Genomic DNA, 16,545 nt, shown 5'->3' with positions numbered 1-16,545 from the left:
GCAGGAGATGCAATTATGTGGCAGTAGAATACAGGAGTTGTGCAAAATGCTGATAGTTTAAAACCATAATTATTGTACGTTATTTGATCATGAAATAAAAATGAAAAAGCTGCGACTGGTAAAGATAGAGACATGCAGAAATCCAGAGCAAAATATTCCTCCATTGTGGTTTACTGACATATGCTAAGGATACATTTTCAAAAGGGCCTCTATTAGGTCTCACATGTGTGTGCAGTTATAAGCACCCACACTTGACAGATGCAAACAATACATTACAAATTCTAACAGGTTCACACAGATGTTGGACTGTTCATAGTGCACATATTTGTAGAGTGTGGGTGATTGTCTGTACATACTAGGGCTCAGGTACCCCTACAACTTCTTATCCAAATCAAAGCATATATAAAGTCCTAATTTTACATCCCAAGATAGACCTGAAGCCATTCCCACATACACATAAATAGACTTTGCTTTGTATTTCTTATATTTAAAAATCAATATTCCAATTTAATTCCCTTTTGTTGGCAATACAATAAAGGATTCTCAATAGCAAATTTAAAATGGGTGGGGCTTTTATTCTTTTACTCCACTGAATGGTGCAATTATATACAGTACATTAAATTCATATGGAAATGGGGTTTTCAGCGGAGATGCTGCATGCAGATGGTTACAATCAATGGTGTAATGAGGGGGGAACAGGGGCACCGGGCACCCCCAGCCCCAGGGCAAAGTGAAGTAGGGTGGGAGGGTGGGAGGATTGAATCCAGACTTTTGGTGCTTCTTGGAGAAATAGAGATGGAGCAGGAGATGGGGTCTAGTGGTCCCAGAACTCCCTGGCCTCTAGTGGGGATGATGCTCTTCAGCCTGACCACGCCCCTGGGTAATAGCTCAGGGCTGAGTGAGGGGAGAGGAGACTATGGGGCTGGGTGCAGGGGGAAAGCTTGGAGCTGGTTCCGTGGGGGAAGAGCATGTGGCTAGATGGGGTACACCTGGAGGGGAGTGTGTGTAAAGTAGGGTGCCAGGTGGGGAGCATCGATCTGGGTGCAGCAACAGCGAATGAGAGCTCAGGGCTGGGGGCAAGGGCAGCAGAGGTGGGGATGATGTGTGGGGTTGGTTGCAGGGGAAGAGTGTGGGGGAAAGAGTATGGTGCAGAGCATGGAAGGGAGACCTCTGGGCCTTCTGCTTAGGAGATCTGCTCGCGCCCCTGGTTACAACTGTTTTGTTACTATGAGCCAGTGATCATTGGAGGTGACATCCTCACCACTTCTTTGAGGGATACTCAAGAGGCTGAATAACTTACAGACTCTGATGGCCTTGGGCCAACCAGCGGAGCGTAGACAACTCTATACTGTTGTACTGGACCCGGTGCAGGTTCCCATCGGACATTCAAGGTGTTCGATGTTGGGTTGTAAACTTGTATGTTTCTTGCCGCTCCTCTCACCACTAGGCCAAGGATAATTTAAATAAGTGTTACAGAGATGAGTACACAAGAATAACTCTGTTCTGTCCCGACTCACATAGTAGCACAAAAAGGTGCTAAGATAACAGTTCATCTATCTAAGGTACTTATATGGCCTTCATTACCACAGTATCTGAGCATCTCGCAGTCTTTAATGTGTTTATCCTCACAAACACCCATATCAGGTAGGCAGGTGCTATTGTCTCAATTTTTATATCTAGAAAGCTGAGGTACAGGTAGACTAGTGAATTGCCCCAGGGCATACAGAAAGTCAGTGATAAAGCAGGGAATTGAACTCATGTGTCCCAAGTCACAAGCTAACATCCTAATCATTGGAACCTGCTTCCTGTCAGCAAAAGCAGACTGAAAGCCTTCCTTACAGAAAGCAATGAAGACTGAGTACATTGTGAAAAGAACAGGAGTACTTGTGGCACCTTAGAGACTAACAAAATTTGTTAGTCTCTAAGGTGCCACAAGTACTCCTGTTCTTTTTGCGGATACAGACTAACACGGCTGCTACTCTGAAACCTACATTGTGAAAGTGAATCATGATACACTCATATCATGATCAGTAATACATGTGAACATCATTCTTGTGTACCTGCCCTACAACTAACTCAGGATCAGGAAATTTGCAGAGGAAATGTGAAGTAAATTAGGACTATACAGACTATACTATCTATAATTTTGAATTATTTATATATAAATCCAAAGATGTTATGAATAAGACCACTTCACTTACAAGTTCTCCCAGTGTCAGATACACGTCCACCATCCCCTTCCGGGTAAACTGGAACCACAGTTATTTTGTAAGGTGTGTCAGGCTGGAGAGATCTCAGGATGATATAATTTGTGTTCCCTGGTACTGTTGTCTGTTGGTTAAAAAAAAAGTGGTGTGGTATTTAAATAAAGGATGAAACAATTGAGCATTTCAAGTACAACTGTCACTGCAGATGTCAGTTTAAACTATTTTACATTTTCTTAATGATCCCAAAAAGGAGTCTACAAACGAAGTCAGTGAGGCTACTCTGATTTATACCCGCTCAAGATATTTGGCCTAGTAATTATTACAAATGATATCAAAAGCACATTTTCTTTTTACTTAAAGTGATAGCTACAACTACATCCGTGCAACTTAACATGACAGGCTGCAACCGCACGTTGGTTTAGAAGCCTACTTCTGATGTCAAGGACGACTGTGCGCTTCCTAAAGTCATCTGTTAGGTGGGAAGTGACAATATCTTTTCCAAAACTGGAACATGGGTGAAACTCAAAACTGAAACTCAGCCAAAGAAAGAAACATTTGGCTGGATATTGTAAAGATAAATATCCATATCCCACCCAATTTACACACAAATTATGAGTGATGGCTGGAAATACAAGACACCAGCTGAAGAAACTTTTTTCTCCTTATTAAAAGCTATTTATATGGATAGTGGAACTATGAAGCAAAATAGCAGTTTTCTGGGTAGAGGAGAGTATCTTAGACAAAACCAATGCAAAGGACTAACAGTGCTTTGTCAGTTTAAAAGTAAAATAGTTAAAGGGAAAGTTATTATTTAATTTAACTTTTAATTTAATTTTTATTACTCCTTCATAATTACTTTCATTCTATTTATTCTATTCTACACAGGTTTTTATACTTCCCTCATCATTGTACTATCCGAGCTCCTTCCACCAGTGCATTGAGTAATGTAGCTAACATCTGTCATGTCTAATTCGTTCTCTCTCTCATTCTCTCCGCAGGCAGGGAAATATGGGTGCAGTGGAGTGTTTTGTTGTGGTAGAGGTTTTGTGTTGTTGACTGTTTATTATTTTTAAGTGTGCACCTGCTGCTGTGTGTGTTTATGTTAGAGGAAGCAGGTCAAAGAAGTGTGCCTTGCACTTAGGAGCGGAAGGGGGTGAGGTTTGTGACAGTCCTTAGTTCCTGAAGGAGTTTGTTCCACAGGTTGGAACTGGGGCTGATAAAACTCTGTCTCTGTACTTAAGCTTTATATTCCATTCCAAACAGTGATTGTTATTTGCTATGCTACACATTCCCTTGGAACTGACCTGGACTGGTGGTGGACTTAGGGCCAGATGCCACTGGTATCAACTCCAAAACGTGCAAGGATTGGTTTAAGACAAGGATTTGGCTCATCGCGTTATATCTCAACTCAGTTATTTTTAGAGTTCAGTACGAATAATATCACATACATAAGTAACATTACATACTTGTAAAGGCAGGTAGTAACAAACATCTCAGTTTAATATAGTAATATCACTTCGCACTTATATGGTGCTTCTCACCAATAGATCAGTGCTCTCTGAAAGACGGATAAGTGGCACGATCATTATTTTACTGGTGGGAAAACTAAGGTACAAAGGGGTGAATGGTAAGATTTTCAAAAGTGATTTAAGTTCCTAAGTCCTTTTAGAAGGTGTGATGTAGGCACCTAAATCACTGAGGTGTTTTTGAAACTGTTACCCGAAGTTACTTGAATAACGTCACACAATCAGTGGCAAAGATGGGAACAGAAATCAGGTCGCCTAAGTTCTTATCCACGGGCCCTTCCCCTTATGACAACATTCATGCCCATATATTTTGCCTTCAGAAGGAGGAGTGCAGTAGTTGCTGTAGAAGACAGTTGCTCCCATGTGCTAACATCTAATTGCTGAAGATTTGCTTCTTAACATATTACATTAAAAAAGTGGTATTAAGTCATGTGTCTTAAGGCATAAGTCACTGACTTCCATGGAGCTACTCTGAATTTATACCAGTGCAGCAGAGAACAGAATTTGCACAAGGTCTATAGATGTCCTTGTATTGGGGTGAGGCACTCATCATTGTCAATTTTTTTCAGGGGTTTATATGGCAACTTATCTGAGACAACTAATAAAACCCACAAGAATTATTACCATTTCCTCTGCACCGCCTGTTGTTGGCACATAATATACTTTATACTGGCGAGGACTTCCTTCAGCATGATCCCATCGTACACTCAGTGTGCTGGTGGTTGGATCATACACCCGGAGGTTCTTTACTGTGTTGAGTGGCTCTGAAATACATCAAAAGCCCTGTCAGACTGCTGAAATCATATTCCCTCTCAGGCAAATTCACTACAATTAACACAGGGAATGAAGCACACGTGCTATGAAGGGAGGGGAGAAGATTTCAGATGTTTTTAAGTTGTAGGGTAGGGACAAAATGAGGTGGATTACACTCCAGAAGGTCCACACTATAAGACACCCCCCACCCCCAAAGCAAAACTAGTCGATCTGCTGATCTCCAGCACAAGGTATAAATGGTTTCACAGCCATTTGCTAACCATTTGCCATTTGCCACCACAAACGGTTCTTTTACTTACTGGTCTTGCCCCTGCCTGTCATCCGTCCTCCTTCCCCATCCGCATACATAGATGATACAGTAATAGTGTATGGTGTGTCGGGCTGCAGCTTCTGTAGCACTACACTGTTCTGCCTCCCCCCTACCATGGTCTGGAGTAAGACAAAAATGAACCATTAAAATCACTTATTTACCAAGTCTTACTGCTGTAGTAAAGAATGTAAGTATTTGATACACACAATAGAATCCTGTATAGACTACATGGGGCATTGCTCCTGTCATGATCAGAAAGCTCACTAATAAATTAAACAGTAATTATATTCAGTTCAGTGTGGCATATTCATTAAGGCTGGTTTTAAAAGACTACAGTAATACAAAGCCAGCATTTGTTAAAAGATTTCCAAACTTGTATATAACAATTAAATATCGACCTTCAATCTTTTTAGTGCCACTGTAGAGATATTTCTTCCCAGACAGCTCCTGATCCATAGCCCATCGAAATCAGCCTTTCCATTAACTTCAATGAGCTTTGGAGCAGGCATATCATGCCCATTGCTCAAGTGTATTTCAATAAATGATGATAACACTCTGTAGAGCTCTCAAACATAAATAATTGTATAACATTAAAATTATGGAATTCTAGCCTCACTTTCACACATTTCGTTGCATGTTGATTCTAGAAATGTCCTAAATGTTTTTGCTTTAATCCAAAAAGTACAATAAACCTTCTACTTCAATTATACTTAGACAGTTAACCATGTGACTACAGTCCTTGTCAGACCACATAGGTAAAGATTTACAGTGACTTGAGAATGGCACCATTCTAGCAGGCTCAATTTTCTTTCATTATGTGAAATCAGTGTTTTTATGCATTGCTCAAAGTAGCCTAACAATCTTCTTATACAATTTGTACATTTTTAACAGTCTACTGAATTCAGATGTTTATGCCACAGCAATTAGAATCTGTTGAAAATGGAGAACTCCCAAAATGAGTAAGCATTTAGACATCTGGACATTTTACTGGAGTCCAGATGTTTTTAACCTAGTGCCCATCCACTGACATATTCTAAATTTCAGAGTAATCTACAATCTTTAGCGGAACAACCTTTAGCATATGCTAATGAAACAAGAAATCTAAATAACAGGTTTAAATCCTTATTATTTGTATATAGTTACTAAAGGCCAGAGTTTTAAAGGTGTTTAGGCACCTAGTAGGATTTTCACAAGTTCCTAGGTGCCTTCCTAACTCCTGTTGGAAGTAAGGCACCCAGGCGTTTTTGAAAATACCACTAGGCACCGATTTCCATCTTTAGGTGCCTAAATACCTTTACAAATCTGGCCCTAATCACTGGTATTGGCCCAGATCCTTGGGGGTGGCTTTAAGCCACCTTTCTCTTCCCTGGTTATGGGGCTGTTTGGCACCCGACCAGTCTCTCAGAGCAACGTACAGCCCCTTTTTGAAAATTTGGCTTTGAAAGTTTTAGATGAGGCACTGATATAATCCAATAGTACCAGCAGTTTAATCAAATACCCTACACCAAAAAGGTAGTCAAGAAATTACTGTCATATGGCTGGTAATCATTAGCAAATATTGATTTTATTGACCAATATACCATGAATCCAAATATATATATATATATATATAATGTATTATATAATATAAATGGGAGGCTTGGAAAGGGCCACCTGGGTCATCACTAGTCCAATGGTTTTCAACATTTTTGTTCTGAGGAACACTCTCTAGGAGGAGGCCTTTTCATGGGTGATCTCTTCTCCCAGTCCCATACAGCTTTGCTCTCCAAATGGGTGAGAATAATTGATCTAGTCCATCCCCTGCTTCGCTGGAGGACAGAGTATTCATAGATTTCTACAGAATGCCTCTTCTTGCCCTGTCTCACTTGAAAACCAATAGTTACAGATCACAGCCCCCCTTGGCAAATCATTCCCTGTTTAATTGACCTTATCACTGTTCTCTGTTGTTTACTGACTTTTCACTATAGCTGCACTAACTGTTGAAAACACACCCCCTTTTTGTTAATTCCTCACAGATATTTCTAGGCCTTTCTAACATATGTTGCTGCTTATTGACATTGGTTTGGGTTTTTAAAGAATCACATATTTCACATTTCAACTCAAATATATGCTGTTCATAGAAAAGTAAACTCGGATGTGAAAACATCCAGCCAAATCTAAAGTAAATATTGCCTTGATATGCTTGTGAACATGTAGGCCAGGGGTAGGCAACCTATGGCACGCATGCCAAAGGCGGCATGCAAGCTGATTTTCAGTGGCACTCACACTGCCCGGGTGCTGGCCACCAGTCCGGGGGGCTCTGCATTTTAGTTTAATTTTAAAGGAAGCATCTTAAATATTTTAAAAACCTTATTTACTTTACATACAACAATAGTTTAGTTATATATTATAGATTTATAGAAAGAGACCTTCTAAAAATGTTAAAATGTATTACTGGCATGCGAAACCTTAAATTAGAGTGAATAAATGAAGACTCGGCACACCACTTCTGAAAGGTTGCCGACCCCTGATGTAGGCTCTCAGATTATTATACTGAGCCAAATGTTAGTGGCTTTCTTCTAAGGGCTTTGAATCCAATGGTAATCACCACAACAGTCTCATATTACAGAATAGAGCTGTTAGCCAATATGTATGTTATACATATTGCACACCATATCAACATGTATTACATACCACATTAATATAATATAAATTATAATGTATATGAATGCTAACACAACCTTACGCTAAGTTTCATTAGGTTCACTCTTGCCCACTTATGTGAAGAGCTACCTTGCAAAGCTAAATGTGGTGTTTGCCATAAACCAGGCCAAAAATCAAGATACATGAGTGTTCTACCCTGGTACAAGGTAGGGAATGCCTTCATGGCCCAACCGGTTTTGAATGCTTGTTCAAAAACAAGAGATAAGGGGTATGCCATGGTATCAGAAAAACAGGTAAAAAGCGGATTGGTGAATTTTAGTCTTGGGTGACACTGAGAATGTTTTTCACTTGTAAACAGGTCTACTATAAATACAGCTAGTTTGGGGGGAGTATTTTGGGAGTGCTTTCTGCGAACTGTGAACAGACACAATGCAAGAAACAGCTTCCTAGAAGGATTGGTAACCTAGTAACTCTTTCCTGTACGGTTACTGATTTTTAGCAATAGAACTGGCTAAATTTGGTTATTTTGAACATTTTTCATAATGAACCACAAGGCAGACAATCAACTGGCCATGCTATTAACCAATAGGGTTTGGTTTTGTTATTAGTAGCATACATTTCAGGTAAACTGTGTGACTAGGAGAGGGGCTGGATCAGTGGTTGCCCAACTGAGCTGTATGGATGACCAGTGGTGTACAGAGCACTAGCTGGCGGTCCGTTGGAAGCTGGTCACATGGTGCTGGCTGTCCTCCTTGTTTACAGAAGCTAAATCACATTAAAAGAAGCTAAACTACCTTTACTGCTTTCCTAATATTACTTTCTCACCTAAGCAGTTGCTGTAGTTACCACAGAGATGTTACTTATTCACTACTGGAATAGACGGTGGTCCACACTATCTTGAATTAGTCACCATGACACAGTCCCTCTATTAGCATGCGAACCACACAGTGAAAATCTCAGACAAACCCTGGACTGGAAGACGTTTGTGAATCACAGTTCTCCAGGACTTGTATTTTGATATTTTTATTTGATTTGTACACATTTAAGGTAGAAATATAGCTAGTTTTACTTTATTATGTGATCTGTACAGATAACGGGATGCAAGAAAATCTCAAGAAATTTGACTTTCCACATGGGCACTTTTTTTCCCCATAAAGAACATATTAGTTTGGAAATGTTATATTTAATATACAAATACACATTTATTTTGAACATAAAGCTTCATTTAAAAATGCCCCTATTAATATCCGCACTGCTCTGATTTGAAACTAAATTGTTCTGACACACTAATCTTAAGAACTACATGGTCAAATTTGTTTTTCATGGTCTAATAATTATAGTCCTTAAAAATTAGTTACCGATTGTTCAGCGCCATCCCCAGTTGTACGCTGGTAAGTGATCCTGTATCTCTGCACTCGGCCACTGGCTGGATCCCACTTTACAGTCAGGCTATTGGAAGTCGCATTGTACACCTGAAGGTTTCGTGGACCGCTCTTTGGTGCTGATTTGAAGTTATTGAAGCACAGGGTAAGCACACAGTTCAAACAATGGGCCAAATTCTGTACTCAGATGTGAGCCGGGATGCCACTGGCTTCACTGAGCCAGCGATGTGCAGAATTTGGCCCAGAGTTTTCAGAATACAATCAAGAAGAGAATTTAACTGGAATGTTAGTAAAATAATAAAGCATGGGTTAACCATATGTTTAGTATCATTCCAAATACAAAATTATATTTATTAACAAGCTGAGATCATCGTAAATATACTATTCAGTTTTAAATGGGAATTATGACTTCTTTAAATAACATGAAACCTGATAATTCAGGTTCTTACCTTGTGTTGTTGGACGTATTGCAGGTACTAGGAAAAAGCACAAGAATTTTTTAGAAGTATTGCATATATGCCTTTAATTCTAATTTAATAGCTAATAATAATAATTAGGGTTGTTGACTAATTGCAGTTAACTCACGCGATTAACTCAAAAAAATTAATCGCGATTAAAAAAATTAATCATGATTAATTGCAGTTTTAATTGCACTGTTAAACTATAGAATACCCATTGAAATGTATTAAATATTTTGGATGTTTTTCTACATTTTCATATATATTGTATTCTGTGTGGTAACTGAAATCAAAGTGTACATTATTTTTTATTATAAATATTTGCACTGTAAAAATGATAAACACAAGAAATAATATTTTTCAGTTCACCTCATACAAGTACTGTAGTGCAATCTCTTTGTCGTACAAGTGCAACTTACAAATGTAGATTTTTTTTTTTTACATAACTGTATTCAAAAACAAAACAATGTAAAACTTCAAAGCCTACAAGTCCACTAAGCCCTACTTCTTGTTCAGCCAATCGCTAAGACAAACAAGTTTGTTTACATTTATGGGAAATAATGCTACCCTCTTCTTATTTACAATGTCACCAGAAAGTGAGAACAGGCATTTGCATGGCACTTTTGTAGCCAGCATTGCAAGGTATTTATGTGCCAGATATGCTAAGCATTCATATGCCCCTTCATGCTTCGGCCACCATTCCAGAGGACATGCTTCCATGCTGATGACGCTCATTAAAAAAATAACACATTAATTAATTTGTGACTGAACTCCTTGGGGAGAATTGTATGTCCCCTGCTCTGTTTTACCCACATTCTTCCATATATTTCATGTTATAACAGTCTTGAATGATGACGCAGCACACATTGTTCATTTTAAGAACACTTCCACTGTAGATTTGACAAAACGCAAAGAAGGTACCAGTGTGAGCTTTGTAAAGATAGCTACAGCACTAGACCCCAGGTTTAAGAATCTGAAGTGCCTTCCAAAATCTGAGAGGGATGAGGTGTGGAGCATACTTTCAGAATTCTTAAAAGAGCAACACTCCAATGTGAAAACTACAGAACCTGAACCATCAAAAAAGAAAATCAACCTTCTGCTGGTGGCATCTGACTCAGATAATGAAAATGAATATGCGTCCGTCTGCACTGCTTTGGATTGTTATTGAGCAAAACCTGTCATCAGCAACAACATGTGTCTCCTGGAATGGTGGTTGAAGCATGAAGGGACATATGAATCTTTAGAGCATCTGGCACATAAATATCTTGCAACGCCAGTGCCATGCAAACGCCTGTTCTCAGTTTAAACAAGAAGCGGGCAGCATTATCTCCTGCAAATGTAAACAAACTTGTTTGTCTGAGCGATTGGCTGAACAAAAAGTAGGACTGAGTGGACTCGTAGGTGCTAAAATTTTACATGTTTATTTTTGAATGCAGTTTTTTGTATATAATTCTACATTTGTAGGTTCAACATTCATGATAAAGAGAATGCACTACACTACTTGTATTAGGTGAATTCAAAAATACTATTTCTTTTGTTTTTTTACAATGCAAATACTTGTAATAAAAATAAGTATAAAGTATAAAGAGCACTCTACACTTTGCATTCTGTGTTGTAATTGAACTCAATATATTTGAAAATCTAGAAAACATCCAAAAAGATTTAAATAAATGCATTCTATTATTGTTTAACAGTACGATTAAACGTGTGATTAATCACAATAAATTTTGTTAATCACTTGACAGTCCTAATAATAATAATAATTAATAACACACATTATCCTTTTAGGGAATGGATTACTTACATGTCCGCTCACTGCCAATCAAGTCATCACTTTCGGATTCATCAGGATAGATGGCAGTAACTGAGACATCATATAGGGTGTCTGGGTTCAGATTTTCAAAAACCAGAGAATTTTCATCACCATTTAGGATGGTCTGGTGGTGGGAGGAAAGAAAGGAGATAACTGAGCATCTTTCTTTACATTGTGACATTTTAGTTGGCTGCAGATATTGGATCAGATCCCGAAAGCCTCTCCACCTGCAATTCCCACCGAAGGGTTTCCAAGATTGAGGCCATTCACAAATTTAATTTCAGATAAAAAGTACTGCTCTGAGAGCGTCCTAAAAAAAACTACATGTTAACTATTCATTCCTACCTCCTGCTTTTCTGTTCCACCATAGGGTCCCCAGGTGATTCTATAGAGAGCCACATCTGGAGCTCCATGGTCCCAAGTGCCTCTGAAACTTTGCTTTGTTACTTCTGTGAGTCTGAGATTGACTGGTGCTGGTACAGGCACTATTATGAAGAAAGGGAAAATACTTAAACAAACAAACAAAAACAAACAAAAGATACAGCCAATAAACTAAGAATAATCACAACCACAAAGCTCCATTAATAAATAACTTTCTATGCAACAGAATATGCTCCCAGACACATTTCCAATGACTTTAATAATAAATTGTAGTGTTACTCAGCACTTATACAGAGCAATTTGTCTTTCATATGGCCAGGTCCTCAGCTAATATAAACTGGCACAGCTCCATGGACTTCAGTAGAACTACACCGACTCATAGCAGCTGAAGTTCTGGAACATAGATTTCCCAGAAGGTATAATTATGACCATCTAGTCTGAGCTCCTGCATAAATTATCCTTAGTACTTCACCCAAGAATTCCTGCACTGAACCCAATATCTTGTGGCTGAACACTTTTCTTGATGAGCTGTTTTTTCTGTCACTGACAGAAAATCTGCTAGGTTAAAAAACTTTTCAGTATTAGCCTTCTTTTCCCTGTGTAGGATCTAAGTATTTTATAAAAGGACAGAGGACTATTCCCATTTTAGAAATGAGGAAACTGAGAGAAAGAGTGGCTTATGCGAGGCCACACAGTTTATCAATGCAAAACTGGGAACAGAACCCACATGTCCTGATTCCTAATGCTATGCCTTCTCCACTAGACAGCTTCAGAAGTTGTATAGATCCCAGAGGGCAGAATTCTGCCCTCTAAGCATCCTACTTAATAAGAAGAATTTAGAATTCTCAAACTGAAGGTTAGGAAATGGATTAAATTATATTGCTGCCTAAATTCTATAATAATATGCAGCACATTTTGCTTAAACAGAATCTAAGAAAACATATTTAATAGCAGAGTTAAATTAAATATTCCCACAACTTACAAGTGGTAGCTTTAGCAGCTACTGGTATAGATTCTCCTTCGTCATATACTGCAACGAGTTGTAGATCATACAGAGTTTGTGAGAGAAGACTAGAAAGAACTGTGCTCGTTTTTGATTTATCAACTTCCACCTAGAAACAAAAATAAAGGCAGAAGAATTGTAAATTGACACACAGTTAAGTTTCTGTCCCTATACATGCACATTAATATACTGTAGTCATTGCTACAACAAAAAAGACTAAGATATTCTGGGATAATTTTGCACTCCTTTTGGGGGTGCAATTTGTACCTACATTGTTGCACCTGCACTTGAACTGTGGGTGCAAATCTGGGTACTCATACCTCTGATTACCAGACTGTAGGTGCAAAATAAGTTGTTTGAGCAGCAAGTACTGTAACTGGCACCTGGAGTTAACTTCAAGTCACCAGGGCCTGATGAAATACATCGTAGAATACTCAAGGAGCAGACAGAGGCAATATCTAAGCCATTAGCAATTATCTTCAAAAAGTCATGGAAGACAGGAGAGATTCCAGAGGACTGGAAAAGGGCAAATATATTGACAATCTAAAAAAGTGGAATAAGGACAGCCCCGGGAATTACAGACCAGTCAGCTTAACTTCAGAACCCGGAAAGATAATGGAGCAAATAATTAAGCAATCAATTTGCAAACACCAAGAAGATAAGAAGGTGATAAGTAACAGTGAGCATGGATTTGTCAAGAACAAATCGTGTCAAACCAACCTAATAGCTTTCTTTGACAGGATAACAAGTTTGTGAATGGGGGGAAGCAGTAGATGTGGTATATCTTGACTTTAGTAAGGCTTTTTATACTGTCTCGCATGACCTCATCAAAAAACTAGGGAAATACAACCTATATATAGCTACTATAAGGTGGGTGAATAACTGGTTGGAAAGTAGTTATCAGTGGTTCACAGTCAAGCTGGAAGGGCATATCAAGAGGGGTCCTGCAGGGATCAGTTCTGGGTCCGGTTCTGATCAATATCTTCATCAATGATTTAGATAATGGCATAGAGAGAGTACAGTTATAAAGTTTGTGGATGATACCAAGCTGGGAGGGGTTGCAAGTGCTTTGGAGGATAGGATTAAAATTCAAAATGATCTGGACAAACTGGAAAATGGTCTGAAGTAAATAGGATGAAATTCAATAAGGACAAATGCAAAGTACTCCACTTAGGAGGGAACAATCAGCTGCAAACATACAAAATGTCCCTAGGAAGGAGTACATAAAAGATTGTTATCAGGTGGAGGGAGGAAAATTGTTCTCTTCAACCTCTGAGAATAGGACAAGAAGCAATGGGATTAAATTGCAGTAAAAGAGGTTTAGGTTGGTCATTAGGAAAAGCTTCCTAACTGTCAGGGTGATTAAACATTGGAATAAGTTGCGTAGGGAGGTTGTGCAATCTCTGTCATTGGAGATTTTTAAGAGCAGGCTAGACAAACACCTGTCAGGGATGGTATAGATAATACTTAGTCCTTTCATGAGTGCAGGGTATTGTACTAGAGGACCTCTCGAGGTTCCTTCCAGTCCTACGATTCTATGATTATCCATGTACGATAATGCAGATGCAAATTGCACCTGCAAAAAGAGCCTCGGACCTTTTGACAATGTACTTTATTGTCAGGATTCCAGTAATATGCACAACCTGTTATATCACTCAGCGCAAATGGCTCTAGGGGTGCAATTGTGTGCTGTGCCTCCTGGAAGAGCAGCACATGCAGCTGCAATCCAGGGCCACAGGGGACTAAAATGGCTTGAAGCCACCTTCATGCCCTCCTGACTTTAAGGTGTTCCAAGGGTGGTGTAGCCACTCTTAGAAAGCCCGAAGGATTGACTAAGTTACCTCGGCCCATCTTTGGCTGTCTATGGGCAGCAGGGCCACACAGAGTGTCCAGTGCTTGCTGCACAGGAATTTTCCTTTGGCCAGCTAAGGGGCTTTTCCGGTCCCTTTGTAGAACCAAGGGGATCAGGGGGAGAATTCCAACCCAAGCTTGTAAAGCTTCCTTGATATCAGTACCCTTTTAATGATATTGCAGCTGCCAAGAGCTGATGTTGTCTGTTTTTACTACCTGTTTCTAATATTATATTTAAGCTTCTTACAGTAAAACAATCTTCGGTTACTTGCTAAAATGCTTTCCACCTACCTCTTTTGGTTCATCTCCCAAAGTTGTTTTGTATCTCAATAGGTATCTGCGGACTTTTCCTGGGGCAGGATCCCAAATAACATTCATGCTGCTGTGAGTAATGTCTCTAACCCTCAAGCTTTTGGCTCCAGCTAAAGGTACTGTAAAATAGGAACAATAATATACAACTACTATTCTCAAACTGGAAAAGAAACTCTTTTCACATCTTTTTTTGTTAAAGAAAAAAAGCCAAAAACTTATCAAAGGGAATCCCTGTTTTGGCCACCAGATGAGTCATTTCAACAAATTATCCAGCCACCAGAATAGCTGAAGACCTGCACTCTGCTCATGTTGATGATTTCAAAATTACTCAATATTGGCTGGAAAAGACCCAGAGCCTCTTCTTATAAACATAATTTCAATGCCATTTAAAGGAGGTTGGTTTAATTAGAAAGTACAGGTAATGCCATTTTAAATAAACACCATTTCAAATGTGTTTATTGTTTTTAAATAAGCCTTTTGGCGCCCAAATCCTAGTTGTTATATTTAGGTGAACAGTCCCACTGAACTCAATGATGTGTGTAAAGCAAGCAGAATTTGGCTTTTAGTAGCGATAGTCCAACTTTTCCTTTACCTTTAGCCTTCTTCCACTTTAATTGTTAAAATACTAAACCTTTTTGAAAACAGGTATAAGTAGGCTCACAATAAAATAAATCCACTGTAATCTGCTGTTTGCAAGTTGTTAGCCAAACTGCCCTTCCTTTATCAAGCTCCCATGAGCTTGGAGGGGAAGCCATATTGGTGTTTCTTTAAATTAGTTCATTTTCAGTTGAAGTGGCTTTATGACCCTTCAAAACCCTTGCAATGATGAAAAATCCATACCTAGAGAAAAAAATCTACAGAAAGTGACAAAATAAATGTCCCGCTCCTCCACCCACCCATTGCTGCTAAAATATAATGTAAGTTAGATATTACTGATACAACAAAAAGCAAAGCAAGAATTCAAAAAGCCCTTACATGTCACTTCCTGAGTGGTGAGTGGGTCACTGCTGAGATCACCAAACTCTGCATGAATAGTTAAAGTGTAGGCAGTATTGGGGATGAGGTCTACCAGCTGAACATCATTCACCGATGACCCAACGCGCATCTGCACATGAAAGAAAGATGCAGGTGTTGAAAAATAAAAGAGAGCAGAAAGAAAAAAGCAATGATTTAATTAAAAGAGAACTTTGTTTCCAAGATTTACACTACATTTACAACTTCCTGACTGATGTCATTGTATATAATACTCCAGTAAATGTGCTGCACTTCATATATACCTGCCAGACTTTTCTTACTATTATGGGATACCCTTGAAAATCTAACTGCTTTTTGTGGGGATCCGTAGGGGAGAGACAAGTTACAGAGAACTACAGGTAACTTTCCACACCTCTTTTTCTACAGCTGGTATTGTGGCATTGAGAGGTTCATACAATAACCGATAACCAGTAGCTCCCCTGAGAGGTTCCCATCTCACTCTCATGGAAGTCGATCCAATATCATAAGCATTCAGGTTTCTGATTGTAGGGATTGGCACTGTGAAAATATGAAATTATTCATTTTATTCAATCACTTTATTTATTACTTTTCTGCCCACTCCACCACCTTTTAGCATTACACACCATCCAGCAGTACTATAGAGAATAGGTCACTTGGGAATAAGGAGGTATAGGGTTAGTGAAATAAGGAATCCATAGATTTTGTTGTTGTAAGTGGTGATTAACTTAAAGAATTAGTAACAGTCATATCTTTTTTAATGTGTCCAGTGATTTTCTGTCATAACACTAATTTTCAAAATTTTAACATTCCTTTCCTAAAGGACAAAGCTGCATTTTGAAGTGTATATTAAGTTTCTTGAATATTCTAAAGTTCTACCTTAATTAATATT

The 16,545-nt window shown here is 38.8% G+C and overlaps 1 protein-coding gene across 1 annotated transcript in view; it reads right to left on the bottom strand.

Annotated features, from left to right (window-relative positions):
- COL12A1 (collagen type XII alpha 1 chain) overlaps window positions 1-16,545 on the bottom strand; it is a 132,418-nt gene that overhangs the window by 53,504 nt on the left and 62,369 nt on the right. Inside the window, 12 exon segments of the mRNA XM_026654613.2 lie at window positions 1,301-1,443; window positions 2,202-2,331; window positions 4,358-4,497; window positions 4,807-4,936; window positions 8,819-8,961; window positions 9,292-9,318; window positions 11,105-11,237; window positions 11,459-11,598; window positions 12,477-12,606; window positions 14,640-14,779; window positions 15,636-15,765; window positions 16,048-16,193. Of these exon segments, the coding sequence (XP_026510398.1) occupies window positions 1,301-1,443; window positions 2,202-2,331; window positions 4,358-4,497; window positions 4,807-4,936; window positions 8,819-8,961; window positions 9,292-9,318; window positions 11,105-11,237; window positions 11,459-11,598; window positions 12,477-12,606; window positions 14,640-14,779; window positions 15,636-15,765; window positions 16,048-16,193 (1,532 nt within the window).

The sequence above is a fragment of the Terrapene carolina genome, unplaced genomic scaffold (assembly GCF_002925995.2).
Source record: "Terrapene carolina triunguis isolate 2854851 unplaced genomic scaffold, T_m_triunguis-2.0 Scaffold42, whole genome shotgun sequence".
NCBI classification, from domain to species: Eukaryota; Metazoa; Chordata; order Testudines; family Emydidae; genus Terrapene; species Terrapene triunguis.
Note: the sequence above shows the minus strand (reverse complement) of the source record. Positions and strands in the feature narration are given on the sequence as shown.